General features: G+C 37.8%; 1 protein-coding gene across 7 annotated transcripts; it reads left to right on the top strand.

Annotated features, from left to right (window-relative positions):
- The first annotated feature begins 6784 nt into the window (after positions 1-6784).
- LOC110796049 (uncharacterized) lies at positions 6785-17246 on the top strand. Of its 7 annotated transcripts, XM_022001080.2 has the most exons (14): positions 6917-7038; positions 7217-7305; positions 7399-7486; positions 7727-7802; positions 8260-8320; positions 9222-9323; positions 10247-10435; positions 10887-11060; positions 11489-12284; positions 12697-12819; positions 12946-14705; positions 15424-15792; positions 15868-16072; positions 16618-17246. In XM_022001080.2, exons 3-14 carry the CDS (start codon positions 7405-7407, stop codon positions 16920-16922), a joined length of 4242 nt encoding a protein of 1413 aa, XP_021856772.2. In that variant the 5' UTR covers positions 6917-7038; positions 7217-7305; positions 7399-7404; the 3' UTR covers positions 16923-17246. The 7 variants fall into 7 exon arrangements, with proteins under 7 accessions (XP_056686410.1, XP_021856771.2, XP_021856769.2 ...); XM_056830432.1 differs by lacking the exon at positions 7217-7305 and having other exon boundaries at positions 6785-7023; positions 11501-12284; XM_022001079.2 differs by lacking the exon at positions 7217-7305 and having other exon boundaries at positions 6785-7023.

The following is a 17246-nucleotide window of genomic DNA, read 5'->3' as shown; positions in this document are numbered from 1 at the left end:
GTTATCATCAATTGAGAATCGCTGATCACGATATACCAAAGACCGTATTCAGGACTAGATACGGGCATTATGAGTTTATCGTTATGCCTTTTGGGTTAAACAATGCACCTGCGATATTTATGGACTTAATGAACCGTGTTTTCCATGCCTATTTGGACAAGTTTTTAGTGGTTTTCATAGATGACATCCTAGTGTATTCGAAGAGTGAAGAGGATCACGCTGAACACTTGAGATCTGTGTTGAGTACCCTAAGAGATAACCAGTTGTATGCCAAGTTCTCAAAGTGTGAATTTTGGTTGGAAAGGGTTGCATTTTTGGGACATTTTGTGTCTAAAGAAGGAGTGGCTGTAGACCCTGCTAAGATCAAAGCTGTTAGTGAATGGCCTACACCCAAGAGTGTGACTGACATTCGAAGTTTTCTGGGATTAGCTGGCTACTATAGACGCTTTGTGCAAGACTTCTCTAGGATAGCCAAGCAAATGACAACCTTGATGAAGAAGGAAGCAAAGTTTGTATGGAATGACCAGTGTGAGGAGGTGTTCTAAGCCTTGAAGACGCGATTGACAACCGCGTCGGTGTTAACCTTGCCAGATGAGAGTGGTACCTATGATGTGTATAGTGATGCCTCTAAGAATGGTTTAGGGTGTGTATTGATGCAGAACAGAAAGGTTATTGCGTATGCGTCGAGGCAGTTGAAGCCATATGAATCTAATTACCCTACCCATGATTTAGAGCTAGCCGCCATAGTGTTTGCATTGAAGATATGGAGACACTACCTGTATGGTGTGAAATGTAGGATATTCACGAATCATAAGAGTTTAAAGTACATTTTCACACAGAATGATCTGAATATGCGCCAACGAAGGTGGTTGGAGTTAATCAAGGACTATGATTTGGATATTCAATACCATGAAGGAAAAGCCAATGTAGTTGCGGATGCTTTGAGTAGGAAATCAAGTCATGGTGTTAATGTGTTAGTAGTTGCTAACGAGCTGTGTAAGGACATGCAGCGTTTGAACCTTAAAATAGTGAGTGGTGAAATTCTTGAGGGAATAATGAATGCCTTAACCATCCAGCCGTCAATATTTGATGAGATTAGGGAGAATCAGGTTGTTGATGTAAAGTTGGAGCGAATCAAGGAAAAGATTTCGCAAGGAAAGGAATTAGATTTCAAAATCCATGACGATGGAAGTTTGAGGTACAAAGGCAGGTGGTGTGTGCCTCAAAAGTGTGGTGAATTGAAGGAGAAATTGATGAGAGAAGGGCACAATACGCCATATTCTGTACACCCAGGTGGTGACAAGTTGTATAAGGATTTGAAAAAGATCTATTGGTGGCCAAGAATGAAGAACGAAGTGGCTGAATTTGTTGCTAGATGCCTGACTTGTCAAAAGGTTAAGATAGAACACAGGAGACCGCAAGGAAAGGTCCAGCCTTTAGATATTCCAAGCTGGAAATGGGACTGTATTTCTATGGACTTTGTCACTTGTTTGCCTAAATCGAAAACCGAAAATGATACAATTTGGGTTGTGGTAGATAGGTTGACCAAGTCAGCAGTGTTCATAGCAATAAAGGAAACCTGGAAAATGGAACAACTTGCTAAAGCTTACATTAAGAATGTTGTGAGGTTACATGGTGTTCCTAAGGATATCGTATCAGATAGGGATTCAAGGTTTCTTTCGAATTTCTGGGAAAGTGTGCTGAAGAGCTTTGGTACGACATTGAAAATGAGTACAGCCTTCCACCCAGCCACAAATGGACAAACTGAGAGAACCATCCAAACCCTTGAGGACATGATGCGAGCACGCGTCATCGATTTCCAAGGAAGTTGGGAAGATAGCCTAGATTTGATTGAGTTTTCATACAACAATAGTTATCATGCTAGTATAGGAATGGCACCATTTGAGGCCCTGTATGGACGAAAGTGTAGAAGTCCACTTTGTTGGAATGACATTAGTGAAACCGTAGTATTGGGACCTCAACTGATAGAGGACACCATGAACCAAATCCGAACCATCCAATCAAAAATTCAAGCGGCGCAGGATCGCCAAAAGAGTTATGCGGACTTGAAACGTAGGGATGAAGAGTTCAACATAGGTGATAAGGTGTTGCTCAAAGTGTCACCAATGAAAGGTGTCATGAGATTTGGAAAGAAAGGGAAGTTAAGCCCTAAGTACATAGGCCCATATGAAATCTTAGAACGAATTGGAAAGGTAGCCTTTAAGACTAGCCTTGCCTATGGACTTGCATATAGTACATAATGTGTTCCACATATCTCAGTTAAGGAAACATGTTCCGGATAAGTGGCATGTGTTGCAACCGGAGATCATAGAATTAGACCAAAGTTTAACCTTCGAGGAAAGACCTGTCAAAATCCTGGATAGTAAAGTGCGTAGTACACGTACTAAGGATGTGAAAATTGTCAAAGTGTTGTGGTCTAATCAAGAATCTGAGGAAGCAACTTGGGAAGCGGAGGACGAAATGAGAAAGAAATATCCCGAGCTTTTTTCCGAGGTTAGTTGAGTTACGGGGTCATAACTCGTGTCTTTTAAGGGGGGTAGAGTGCGGTAGAATTTCGCGCTTTTTACCTTGTTTTCCCCTAATTTATGCTCAATTTAGTGCTTTCTATTGAATTTACACTTATTATTGTCCTATTTAATCATGTAAAGAGTACAACAACTTAAAATTTTTGCAAGTGAACGCATTAAAGTCTCATAAAGTCTCAAGTTTTGAGTTTGAATTTTGATTTCCGAACCCAAGTTTCCGGACGAAACTTCTTTTCAGGAGGGTAGACTGTAATACCTCGTATTTTTATAATAATTATAAATATATTTTATTATATTTATAAAGCATTTCATGATTTTTAGAATTTATTTCGCATTTAAATATTATTTAAATGTATTTTAATTAATTAGAATATTTATTATTTTAATTAATTACGAAACGAATTTAATTTTCGAGTCGGGAAATTTAATGGGTCGCAAGTAATTTTAAAAGGTTTGGGTTTTAAATGAAAAGTCCAACTCATTTTATAAATCGAGCCCAATCAAAAGAATTTAATTCTAAGCCTAAGGCTAGCCCAATCATTTAAATGCTAAGCCCAATGTCAAATTTCCAAGCCTAGCCCACTAGGGATATGAGAGCCTATAAATAGGACTCTCCTCATTAATGAACCCCTTATTTTTCACTAAGCCTTTCCTCTCTTGCTTGCCCCACACTCCTCCTCTCCTCTCTCTCTTGTCCGGCTCGCAGCCCACACAGCACGAGCAGTGCCTTCGTGCCCTCGTGCCTTCGTGCCCTCGCGTGCCTTCGCGCCCTCGTGCCCTCGTGCCTTCGTTCCCTCGCCTTCGTGCCCTCGCCCTGCTGTGCGCTGTTGCCCCTCTCGCCCAGCGCGCACACCTCGCGCCCAGCGCGCACGTCCCTCGCTCTCTCGTCTCTCCCTCGCGCACAGCGCCCAGCGCCCAGCACTGATGTGCCCTCGCCACTCGTCCCGCGCGCCCAGCGCTGCTGTGCCTTCCTCGTCGCCCCTCTGCCGCGCGCACACACGCCGTGTGTGTGTGTGTGTTTGTTCTGTTCGTTCAATTCTTTCGCCCAATCACAATTTTCGTGGTTGTTCCGTGCTGTAGGCCGGATTGGTATAGTTCTCTTCTTCCTTACCTATTCTATTTCAATTCCGTATTTTAAATTATATTACTATTATTGTTTTGAATAATTAAAATGCTGGGAATCGGTTGTGAACACCGTACTTTGAGGATTTATATGTTTTGATTTATGAGGCGTATTTTAATTATTAAAGCATGAATTTTCAGATTTGTTTATTTAATAAAGGTTTGATTTTTATGATGTTAAATTGGTTTTTATTGAGAATTTCGAGTTAGGGTTTTAACCTAGACTTAATGGGTCAATTGATTTGCATAATTAGGTGATGAATTTAATTATGATAATCAATTATATTTTCAGATTTATATAAAGGCTTAAAGTGTTGATTTTTATTGATTTTAAGGGCGGAAAAAGTATGTTTTCATACTAGGGATTAGTTTTGCAAATTGAGACGATTATTTTATTAAAGAACGATTGAATTCTAAAGTTTAAACAAGGTTTAATATTTTATAAAGTTGCTGAAAATTTAATGAACATGGAAATGATTAAAGTTTCATTATTTTGATGATAGGAGGTGATTTCTAAGTGAGTGCTCGTTTTGCAAAGTGGCCCCTACGCTTAGGTATTCAAGGTACGTACAAGTCTAGGGCGACCACACTATTTGTCAAATACATTACATGATTGTTGTTGATGTGAATTATATTATGTGGATTCATATTTGTGTTAGTGAACGATCATGTGGATTATTATATTGGAATTTTTGAATTATTGGTTGAACAAGCATGTTGGGATTATTATGAGTATGGATTTCATTGTCAATCATGTTGTTCAATATTTATGCATGTATGGTTAGCTCACGTAAGTCACCGCACATGTAGGGTTCAGTTGGGAATATTTTATATGAAATGAATTAGGAATTGTCGTGCAAGGGCACAACCCTCATGTTAATAGGCATGATGTGGAATCTCACCTTTTGTGAGAAGGAACTTGGTAGTAATTTCACTACGTCTTGATTTATTGATCACAAGTCCTAAAGGATTAAAATGAGATTATTTTGGTTGTCGTTTATTAATTGTATGTATGTACGTGTGTGTTCGAGTCTCGAGTTCACCATTAATAAAATATTAATAAACGTAAAGTGCAACCAGAACAAGCTTCAAAACTCTTGGAACGTATATACCTTGAGTATGAACAATGGGGGGAGACTTGCTAGAAAGCTTGATCTCCTACTAATGATACAAGACGTTGTTTCATTCATATTATGCGCTGGAATTCCGTCGGTATGGCCCGACACTCGGTATGGTCCGTTATTTATTATTTATTATGGTGTTTGGTGGGCTCCCAACAACCTTCCTTTATGGAATATTCTTTTGGCCCGTTCGAAGCTTATTCTAATTAAATTGTGAGTCAAGAGTCGAGTCAAGAGTCGAGTCTTGTATTCATGATTTACGTGTTAATTACTAAATGGCTTTTGCATGTTGATTAGTATTTACGTCTTGATGTATATTTATAGTTTTATTTCACTCTAGTCTTGTAAGTACTCAGCTTTTGCTGATTACGTGCTTTGTGACTTTTGGTCATGGCCTTTGCCTTAATGACCCTATGATGATCCATCATATGCACTTGAATTGTTGGGGAGTAGAATAATATAGCAGGTTGGTAGATCGAAGTACGATCGAAATCATGTGGCTTGGGATGATTGAGAGAGTTGCATGCTTTCGTACTTTAAACTATTTTTATCTATACTTTAATTATGTTTTGGGTTTATTGAATTTTAATACTTTGGTTTTTGGGCCGTTATGGTTCCAACTTGTAGGAGGCCTCGATAATTTATTATTTATGTTTTTGAAAAGTTAGTTGACATTAAATTCCGCTGCGTAATTCTGGTACTAGCCTTAACCGTTATCATGGTGGCGGTAATACTTTAGTAATTCCTTTATTTTAAGTTGGAAAATAGTTTTATAAAAGCAAGGAATTATTAGGGTGTTACAAGCTCCCTTTGTTCCAGTTGAAGTCTAAAATCAATGTTTTACTGTCGTCTGACTCACCTTCCCCTAGTTCCAGACTTCCAGTAACTCACTTTCTTCTTTCTCGGCCTCCATTCTCTCTCATAACCAGAATCCTGAAAAGCAGTTTTCTTTTTGTTTTAAATAAAAAAAAGTTTAATGAATACTATGTAGAAGGTAATGGGGTACATTATCAGTTTGTGACGAGTACATTTGCCAAGGTGAAGCTCCGAATTTGATAGTAGAGGATGAATGAAATTAGAAGCAGTTTGCCTAGGAATTATTAGTTAGTTAGTATGCTTAGGATGTTGGTTTTGTCAAGGCATTTAAATGCAAGTGGTATATGATAAAATGGTGTCATATGTGAAAAAAACACATTGAGATTTTCTTCCATGGCTTAGTGTTCTTAAATCATTCCCATGAACTCAGTATTACTCCATCTGTTCCATTTAGTTACGTAGTGAATGCATTAGTTTTCCTTCAATTTATCAATATAATGATTTTCCAATCAACAATATATAGTTACATTACAATATACACTAGTAACCCCAAAAACCAAGATCTTCAACCCAGAAAACCCAAAAACTCAACCAAACTCAAGGAAAACAAAAAAAAAATTACCCAAAAACGAACATGCAAAGAGATTTCAGAAATATCTAAGCAAGAAAAACACAAATTGGAAGGTGACGATTTGTTTTATTTTTCTAGGATTTAATCTCAAAAAACCCAGAAAAATGAGAGAGTTTTTCAAATTTTAGAGAGAGAAAGAGAGAAACGAAAGAAATAGAGTGAAGAAATGAGAGAAGGAAGCTGGAGAAATAAAGGAGAGAGAGAGGTGCAGATGAGAATGGGTGGGACGTGGGTGGGGGATTTTATTGGGGGACAATTAATATTCCCCATAAATCTCGAACTCCCCATGTCTGACTTTCCAGTTAAAAAAAATATATATATATCATTATTTTATTATATTTTTGGCACAATTAATTAGGGGAATTAGATAAATGGTATAATTATTAGTAAGTTAGGGGTATAATGGTAAAATTTACGTGTCTTAAAATAAAAAGTGGACACTTAAAGAGAAACGCTATCTTAAAAAAGTAGATACTTAAATAGAAACGGAGGAAGTAACGTTTAAAAGTTTTTCTCTCACAACTTCTACACCAAACAACTTCACACATCTCTAGACCCCTACAAACTTTTGTAACTTTGTTTTTTTATGCCAACCAAACAAATCCTAATTAAGAAAGCTAAACCGCCCTCCATTCCTTTCCTCTCTCCAGCTGTCTGCAACTCTGCCACCTTCCCCACGTCCACCACCCATGTCCACCGCCACTACCACCATCTCCACCACCAAAATTCCAGCATAATTTCTACTCTTCCGTCGTCAACACACTCTTTCTCTCTTCAATTCGTCGAGGTAATAACTAAGCAGGTAAGTTAGTTAAATAATATGAAAAATGAAGTACTCAAAATCTAAGTTGCATTTGCTTACCTTCAAAAAAAAAAAGTTGCATTTGCTTAAATTTCTTACAAAAATCTGTTGTAATTCCATAATTTCTGAAATACAAAAAGCATGATTCAGAGTATTTTTAGTTGTTTTTTTCTCTCAGGAAATTCATAATTTTACTATGTATAGAAACCCTTGACACAAACCCCATTTCCTCACCTCTCACACGCAGTTTACCTGATCGATCAATGGGTAGTTTTTCGTCAAATTCACACCCACTTCAATTTTCTCTCTCATCTGTGAAAACCCTAATCCTTAATCCTAAGTCGGTTCGGTTTTGAACAGATATCAATGGAGATTTCGACTAAGAGGAAGAGACTCGACGCGCGCAGTTTTCGACAATGGCATATAGCGGAGGCTAGGAAGAATAAAGGTAAGTGATCATGTGGTTTATTTATTAGTTAAACTTTGTTGGTAGTAAATAAATGGCTGCTTTTACGACATTCTACTATCGGATCCTCGACACTCAGACATTAGTGTGGAATGTAGACACTTTCGCCAAAAGAACAAATAAATTAAAATAGCTGTGTTGGTCACTTGGGTACTTATTAGTGTTCAACACGAGTTAACTTCTGCTTTGGTAATTTATTGTGGTTTTTTTTTGAAAGTAAAGATTCCAAGTTGAAGGAGGGTAGCAATGATCAACTTGAAGTCAATTGCTCAAAAGAGAGTGATTCCAAGAAGCAAAGGTTCGTTTCTTATTCACCGAGTTTTTTTTCTTTTCTTTTCCCTTATTATGTCATTTGTTTATTGATTTGTTTTAAAACATAGCCTCATTACTAATTGAGATTTTTTAATAGAACATATAGTGTGTTTTCTTCATATTTCATAGCATACTCAGCTTAAGTTATTTTTTTAATAATGTTTTATTGGATATGGGTGGCATATTTAGTAATATGTAGACAGGGTCAGAGGCACTAGATTTCATTTTTACTACACATGAATGTATACATTTGTTTTCGATTTGCTATTCGCGGCCAATTATAAGAAATAAGATCCTAAAAGGTAGATATATTAAGCATTAGTAGCGTTGATTGGGGGTGATTTTGTTATAGGTTTCGAAATTTATTTTATTTTAGGGAATGTATCTAGCATATCAAACTGTATTTTTTTTTTAAATAATAGTTTTCACCTTTTTGCTGGCAGGATTGACTCTGAAGCAAAACCACATGCTGGCAGTGGAGAAGCAATTCCTGGTGAACTTGAAGTATGAACTTTAATTCTTGTAGGAAGTTGGTGGTGGTATCATCACACATAATTTATCTGAGTATATAAATGATTTGTTGTTAGTTTCTTTATTTGGTTTTTAACTGTGTTCTTTTTCCTGTAATGCTCTATGACACATAACTGTTCTTGAAACTTACCCACGTATGGCGAACTTAATAGCATCAAGGATTCTTTTCTTGCTCGTTGTTTTTATTGCCGATGTTATATTACTGGTCAGGCTTGTAATGCATATAGAGTTTGCGGTTTTCTGTGTCTATGCGGCAGTGATGAGTCTGTTTTTTTTGGAGGAATTTTTCTTTATGCTCTGTTTTTCGGTTTTTCTTTTGGATGACGGAAGCATGGATGGATTAGAGTTGAGGAAATTTATAATTGTCAGACTGTTTATGGAACATATATGGACTGCTGGTTTGGGATAATTTGGTTGGAGATAAATGCCACTATTGGCACTATCTTGAAAGAGTGAAATGTCAGGACTCAGGAGTTATACTGAAGTGAAGTGATCTTTTGTGGTGCACGTTGAGGCTTTTTATGGTTTCGAAAGACCGCTTGTTGAACGGAGTATTGTTTATATAGATAATATATTTCAGCAGAGATAAGTTTTAGAATTTCATTTTCCTTTATTTGGTCAATCAGCAGACATATTCAGGAGGAAAGGGAGTGGGGAGATTAAGGGGAGGGGATAACATGAAGGAGAAGTATTTTTCTCAGGTGAAAATAGCACGACCTTATACTCCCAGTTTCTAATATAGCTTCTTATGCTACTGTCATCAGTTCAATTTTTACTACACATTTTCTATCTAACTGATATTGGTAACTACACCTTGTAAATTTCCCAGCTGTATACTTTGACCTATGCTAAAATGATATCTTGTATATATCAGGATTTTGAGCTGGCTTCCATGTCAACAAATACCCTGTTGCATGAGAAAACACATGGTGAAATGTTAGAGGATGGGGTACTTGGTGACGTTGGTGCTAAAAAAGTAAGCTTATGTTGTTGATTAGTGTATCTTTTGGAAGCTTTTCAATTTTTATTTACGAAAATTTATAATTTTTTGGGGCTTTGGAAAGTTTACATTGTGTTCCAGTTTATTTACTGTTGGGTCTAGATCTAGAGTATTTTCCTGGATACATGTCTATGTATTTAAAAGAAAAAAGTCATGTTTGGTGAATCGTTCTTGTTGTTTGTATAAATAAACATATTCTGAATTTGTGACTATCAAATAGCGTCCGGAAATAATTATCACAATGGTTCCCAAGCACCCAGTGCCTCACTTTACCCTGTCAATGCTGCATATCCTTGTTAGGCCCCTTTTTGACTAATTATGTGATAAATAGTTGGAAATTAGATATAAACAGATTAATAGAACATGTCCTTGAAAATTTTCGCCAGTATTGAAATGGGAAAACATTTATTCGAGAATTGTGTCCCGTGGATAATCCAATTATTTGAGGAATATGACTCAAACAACACTAAATAAGTCCGTTTGTTATAAGTACTTTCTACTTCCCAATCTCACACTTATTAACGTATGAATTTCCATTAGGAATACGGGGTTAATAAGCTCTTTATTTATGTACTCGTATTTATTTATTGAGAGCTAATCAAGGTCAGTATTGGAAGTTTAAAATATAGTAGATTTATTTTTGTGGTGGACCCAACTTTAGGAATCCCAAAATAGGAAGTGGATCAAAAATTTAGGATGCAATGATTCAGTGAATACATCTTCAAATTTTGTACTTCGTACCAACTACGCCGCTTCTTTTGATCCATTTTAGATGGACCTTTCTGTTCTGTTTATTAGTTCAGTGTGTAGTTGTGAGTTTGGGCTGTCGCCAAGATGTCCGTCCTATTCCTATTTCTTTTGGTATTGAAATTTGAAAGTCTATTATATGTTATGTGCAGCGACCCCAAGGCTTATCTGACTGCAAGACAAAATTTCCAAGATACGTTGAATACTGGGTGCCTGTAGGTCTTTCTTATGTACAGCTTGAGAAGTGTTGTGAGACATTGCAGAAAAACTCGATGTTGCTATGCTCAAATCAAAAGAGAGTACATGATGGTCTCATTGATATTCTTTCTACGATCAGGAAGGTTGTTGTGCTTTTTTGTTTGGTTTTGTTTTGTTTTGTTTTGTTGTTGCTGTTGTTGCAATGTTGTACTAATTTGTTCAAATTTTATTACTAATGCAGTCTGTCGGTTTTTTGTTTTTTATTTTTATTTTTACTAATGCTCTGGGAAGTGGGATGTAATGGACTAAATCAAAATGGCTCTTAAAACCTCTTCGCTTCCTTTCCATGAAGTAGAAGTTGGTCGTCCCATTGTCGTCCCGTTATCGCTTTTGGGTCAATTGGAAACAACCTCTGCAATTGCAATTGCAGGGGTAAGGTTGCGTACGTCCGACCTTCCCTTACCCCGCTTCTTGCGGGAGCCTCTTTGAGGCAATGGGGTAATGATAATGATAATGAGTTGTCATTAACTTCTGTTTATAACTTTATATGACTATGTTTGGTTCTGAAAGATCCCGCGTTGTTTTCCATTTCAGTGCTGTGACCACCCATACCTAGTGGATTCGTCTTTGCGGGGGTTTGTCAATGAGGTGCATCCAATTGGTAATTGTTTTCGTAATGATATCGAAGTCAGTGGGAAGATTTTATTACTTCATAAGCTGCTTCAAGAGGTTAAGGAGAAACAACTAAGAGTGCTGATTGTCTTTCAGGTGTGTGACTTAAATTCTCTCATTCTTCTATTATATCTGACCTACTTAATAGTTTGTGGTGGGGTCACCGACTCACCCTGGGTGATGAAATCAAATATCATTTGTGATATTTGGTGGTTTCTTAACTACCAGCTATCTGGTTGCTTCTTTAATCATTGTGTATTTTTAACGGTGCCTTTTCTTGTCACGTTGGTTTTCTGTTGATTTCAATGTGTTTGTCACTTTATTTCTACAGAACTTAATTGTCTATCTTTCCATTAGGTGATGTATCTCATAAAATTGTCAGAAAATTCTAGCACTATTTTCTTCACTATCTCTTAAGTTTTCTGTTCATATTGTGGAAAGCGCACTTCTCCTTCATGTTTGGCATCATGGACTTTGTTTTGGTTTGGAAATTTATAGTTGCTTCACTAAAAACAATCTAACAGAATTTATTGCAGTCGAATAATTCAAAACAACAAGTCGTGAACCTTCAACACATTCTTGATGACTTAATTTGTGCAAACGTTGGTGAAGATTGTTACATACAACTTTATAGAGAATTCGACTCTATCAAGAAGCGGGCTGCAGTCGATCTTTTCAATGATAGAGAGAGCGGGAAGCTTGTGATGCTAATTGAGAAAAGCTCTTGTCAACCAAGCATCAAACTCTCATCAGTGGACTGTGTCATCCTGTTTAACAGTGATTGGTGTCCAATCAATGACATTAAGTGTCTGCAGAAGATGTTAATCGAATCAAAGTTTGATCATCTAAAGGTATTTCGTTTGTATTCATCAAGAAGTGTGGAAGAAAAGGCTCTAATTTTGGCAAAGAAAGGTGCTGCTCTTGAGAGCAACTCAAACCATTTTAGTCAAAATACTAATCATATGCTGCTTCTCTATGGTACATCCTACCTATTCAGTAAACTGGATGAATTGCATAGCCAGTGCTCATCAACTTCCGATTTAAGCCATTTGTCTGAGGATAAATTGGTAATTGATGTTCTCAATGAGTTGTCAGCACTATTATCTTGTCCAGAAAATGATAACATGAGTTGTTCATTGATCTCAAAAGTTCGCGATGCAAATGATGATTGTTTTCGGAATATAGCTTTACACGGAGAACAAGATGAATCCGTTAGAGAGGATGATATACCTCCAATGGCAATATGGACTAGTCTTCTTGAAGGAAGGAATCCTCAGTGGAAGCTTTTACCAAGATCATCAGAGAGAATAAGAAGAAGAGGTGAACTCTCAGCCATCCCATCTCAATATGTTGATGCTAGGAACTAAATCAGATAAGAGAAATAATCAGATGACTATAAAACAGTAATCAGATATGATGTATTATTGATCAGGGAAATCAGCAATACAACTCACCTGCTTTCGAGAGGAAGGAAGCTCTCCAAGAGAACAAAACACTATAATTTTCTGAAACCCCAATATTACATTCCCCCCCCCCCCCCCCCCCCCCCTTATAAAGACTGAACTCTAACAGAATCTCATAACAGAATTATATTGGGTTCATAACCCATAACAAATTCAGTAATACAGAAAATACTAGATTACCCTTCCCTCTAGAATCACGTAATTAATTATTCAGCTTCTCTTTTTTCTGCGTGCATATGTGAACTTAATGGGAAGTCTGTTCCTTGCAGTTGAATCAAAAAATGAAGATCCAAGGACGCTAAGCAAAAAGACTTCACACATCCAAAATAAATTGTTTGATTCAAAACCCGAGGTTCAAAAAGTATGCGGATCATCTCCAGATAAAATAGCTGGTATACGTTGTATCTCTCTTATATCCATGATGATTTAATTCTTCTATAGTATCTTAGAATAGCATTATGGGCATAAAACGAGTAACAACTAACAAGCATTATTTGGTCTTTCTGTGTTATTTGCAGGTCATCAAAAGTCTTGTGGTAGTGCTCTTAAATTGTCTTCTTGCAGAGATGACTACAGCCTAAGTGAGACAGAGAACACTTGTGATCGAAGCATGAGAGACCTTATGCTAAAGCAGAAAAATGAAATTCGTGAATTTTATAGGACTAAGAGGGAGGAAAGGGCGAAGTTGGAAGAAGAGCACCAGCTCGAAGTTGATAATATGAATAAAAATTATAGAGAGACAGTCTTGAAGCTAGAGAAACTCAAGACGCTGGATATCATTTATGAACAAAAACTCAAAAAACACAGCCATCAGATGGAGATAAAGAAGAAGGAGCTGGAAGATGAGCATTCGGCATCAAGGATGAAGGAAAAACAACGAATAGATAATATGTTGAAGACAAAGAACCTGGAGACACCGACCACATCACGTGTCAAGTTACCCTTGTTGGATACTGCACTGGAACAGCAAACTGTTAATTTGAATGAAAATGCTGTTGATTCCGCAATCTTGATGTCAAACACTGCTTCTGTCTCAGAAAGCAAGCATTCCCATGAGATTGAACTGGGCACGATGAATGCATCTGCGCAATGCCATGACCCCGGATGTCCTGATCTTGTGCTGACTGATACAGATATCTTATCTGGAAAGTCTAATGAAGAAAATGATGCTGCATCCATGCGCACAGAAGAAGTATCCGATACAGAAAAACCTAATGATCTTATTCCTTTTCCTGCTAATAATAGAGCTTCCACTTCCTCATCCCTTTGGGATAATGAATGTCAAGCTACACTGCAGGCATCCAAAAGAGATGTTGAGGGGAATAGCTCCACAAACATGGAATCCTCCAAAGAAATTATTCATTGTATGACACCCATGTTACCAGTGAGTGTGTCTTTGGAATCTGATGGAGAGAATGATGTAGCAGTAGTGCCATCTGGAGAAGTACTTGACACTTGCGTTGAGGTGCTAAATTGTGGTAATTTGTGCACTTCAGAAGAAGCTCAACTTAATACATCATCTGGGAACAGCTGTGCAGAATCCTTATCAAATTTTCCACGTACAGCAATACAGGAACCGGACTGTAACGTCGAAGCATTTGGGGCAACAAATAGAGAAGCTGAGATAGGAGGTGCTTCAGACTTGGGTCCTAGTCTCCCTGTAACTTGGAGGCAGAGGATAGAACAGGTGCAAGATGAGCACTGCAACTCCGAAGCTGTTGTTGGGGTATCGAATGAACAGGCTGAGATAAGAGGTCCTGTAGACTCGGATACTAATGGGACTGTAGTTGAGCAGCAGAGGGTAGAAGAGGCACAGGATGAGGACTGTAACATCAAAATCTCTGTTGGGGCACCTAATGGAGAGGCTGAGGTGAGAAGTGCTGCGGAATTGGGTACTACTGCCCCTGTAGCTTGGACGCAGAAGATAAAAGAGCTTCAAGGTGAGCACTGTAACACTGAAGCTGCTGTTGCGGTATCTAATGAAGAGGCTGAGATGAGAGGTGCTACAGACTCGAGTGCTAATGTTACTATAGCTGAGCAGAAGAGGGGAAAAGAGGTGCAGGATGAGAACTGTAACATCAAAACCTCTGTTGGGGCGCCTAATGGAGAGGCTGACATGAGTGATGCTGCAGACTTGGTTACTACCGCCACCATGGGTGTGCAGCAGGCAATAGAAGAGCTAACAGAGCTTCCTCCATCTAGATTAAACTGTGGCAGCCAACTCTTTGTCCAGCCACAGACATGCTCAGGGATTGGAAATCCTTCTGAATTAGAGCAGGTAATATAAGTTCTCATTGTCGAAGCTTTTTTATTTAAAGCTATGTTGTCGATGGTTTTATTTCTGTAGCTTTCAGATGATTGTTGGAGTTCTACAATTTTGTCTGTGATCTTGTATTTTGCTATCTTCTTAATACAAGAAAGAGGAACCTCCTTTCTCAACCACCAACCACCTTTCTTTTCCCCTAATAGAAAGAGGAAAACAAGAAACAATTGGTGTGCTGTTGTTAAAAAATGATTCTAAATTACTCCTATTCATGCGAGTCCTTTATGAAGGTAGTATGCTGCCCCCTCAACCCAAGATAAGAAAAGAAGATCAAACACTGGCATTCTTAATAAATAAGAAGAAAGTGCACATAAACTCAATCTGACAAGAGATCTAGGATATGCAGAGAGAAGATGGTATACAGAAACATTCTGAAAGTTCTATCTGTTATGTCTTTTTTTATAACCCATATAATAATTTATATCATTGTTCCTTGAAGCTTACTCCCTTCTAGTATAAACTTCCAAATGGTATACAATTAAGGAGATGTTTCTAAAAGGAGTGGCATGAAAAAGAAATGTTTTCATATCCATTTCCAAGAGAAAGAATATTTGAAGAATCTCAATGAGAGCAAGTGGTTATAATCATACGGCCAAGCTGCTGTATTGCTGTTTCTTCTTTGTTCGACTACTTGTTTTCTCATTAAATAATTTCTGTTTGACTGTATGTGCAGCCAATGCTTTATGCAAATCTTCCTTATAATGAAATCAGGCAGAGTGCTGGAGCTTCTGCTGTATCAAACTGTCAAACTTCTAGAGTCCTTGCTCCTTGTCAGCCAGGTCAGACTCAGATAACTTTGAGGAACCTGGGATTGTGTGATCATCCTGTGGTGCAAACACAATGGCAGTCAACTGCTGGTCAGGAGCAGCCTCAATTTTCCAATTCTGGTACCTCAGCTAACATGCAGTCAGCCAATAGCTATCTTCAAGGATCCCCGTCGTTGAGATATAATTTGCTGCCATCTAGCTTTGATCCACTACAGAATGAGCTGGTAAGAATGAAAAAGGAGGAGGAAGAAGCTGTTAAGATTCATGAAAACGAGGTATGTGATATTTAGTTTTATTCTACCCGTCTGTTCTTTTTCACATCCGTATTCATGCATTACTTGTTTGAACAGACGATACACCTTAAGTCTGCCTGTAAAAAGGAGATGCAGGAGATTCAAAAGAAGTATGATCTGTTGCTTAGGGAAGCTGACAATAAATTGGTGTGGAAGAAACTGGATTTGGAATCCCATTACAAAAAAGTTTATGCCCACAAGTTATTGGCTGATACTCTGAAGTACACCAATCAGAAGCAGACATCAACTTCAATGTCACAAGGTATGAAATGTGAGAGCTTGACAAAAGACAACCATGATTCAGTTCCGTCACTCCATGAAATTTGAATTGTAAAATTGTTTGACATGAGTTTTAACAGTACCATAAAAATTCTTACTGTTTCTTCTGACAGAGTGATAGTCAGGTGGTGGTTACATTTTCTTGCCTCACTTTTGCATTACTGACACTTGATATTTCACGATTCTGGACTATGCAAAACACTAGTTTCTGTCGTCCCTTATATATCACAAGGTTTAGAAATGATGTGTAAATCTTTCTTCTGCTCCAATATGCAATATGTAGATGACTTGATTGAACACTGTCCTGTTTGAGTCGTTTGACAATGAATTTACATTGTCAAATGATGTTACAATGTCCTGCTTGACATGAGTGCTAATTGAAACTTCGCATATGCTGAGCAAACATGCAATATATAGATGACTAGCTTGAACATCGTCCTGTTTGACAATGACTTTACAATATCAAATGATAGTACATGACTTGCTTGACATGAGTGCTAACTAAAACTTTGCAAAACGTGCTTGCAGAAGCTCTATTGAGTACAGTCCTTCAGTTTGGTCCACTGCAGTTCAACTTGCCTTCACAAAGGCCTTTTGGGGTGACGGGTGAACCCACAGCACCACCCATTCAAGTGGTTCACCAGTTATCTGAACTCGTCTCTTTTGATGCAACCAGACCTCAGAACTGCTCTACATTATATAACACAGGAAATCCGCTTGCTGGTTACCATGCTAGGTCATCAGCCCCGCATCTCCGGCCACCAAGACCAGTAAACTCTCACGGATCATCGCTTCAGCATCATGGCACTCAACAAAATCCTCTTCTGCTGTAGCATTTTGCTAAATTATTTTTTGGAACAGGGTCTTTTGATGTATATAATAGTGGCGGGGTAGCTTATTTAGAGGAGTTGATCTGATTATTAACAGGGTGAAAAGGGTAACCTCTCTTTTTGTAAGATTTTGTGTAGCAAGGAGGTTGAAGATATGTAGATAGGGACTTACTGTAAATGGGTTTGCTATATCCAGAGAAGCTGAAAAGAGCTTTTCAATTTTGTATAGCTTATCATCATGAATTCATGATAAGTCGGTTAAATGTTAAAAACAAGTCTGTAAAGCTGCTAATATGCTGTTTTTCAAATGCTAATTTTTCTAGTAAA

This window comes from Spinacia oleracea, chromosome 5, assembly GCF_020520425.1.
Source record: "Spinacia oleracea cultivar Varoflay chromosome 5, BTI_SOV_V1, whole genome shotgun sequence".
Classification (NCBI taxonomy): domain Eukaryota; kingdom Viridiplantae; phylum Streptophyta; class Magnoliopsida; order Caryophyllales; family Amaranthaceae; genus Spinacia; species Spinacia oleracea.
The sequence above is the reverse complement of the archived record's forward strand: the minus strand, read 5'-3'. Positions and strand labels throughout refer to the sequence as shown.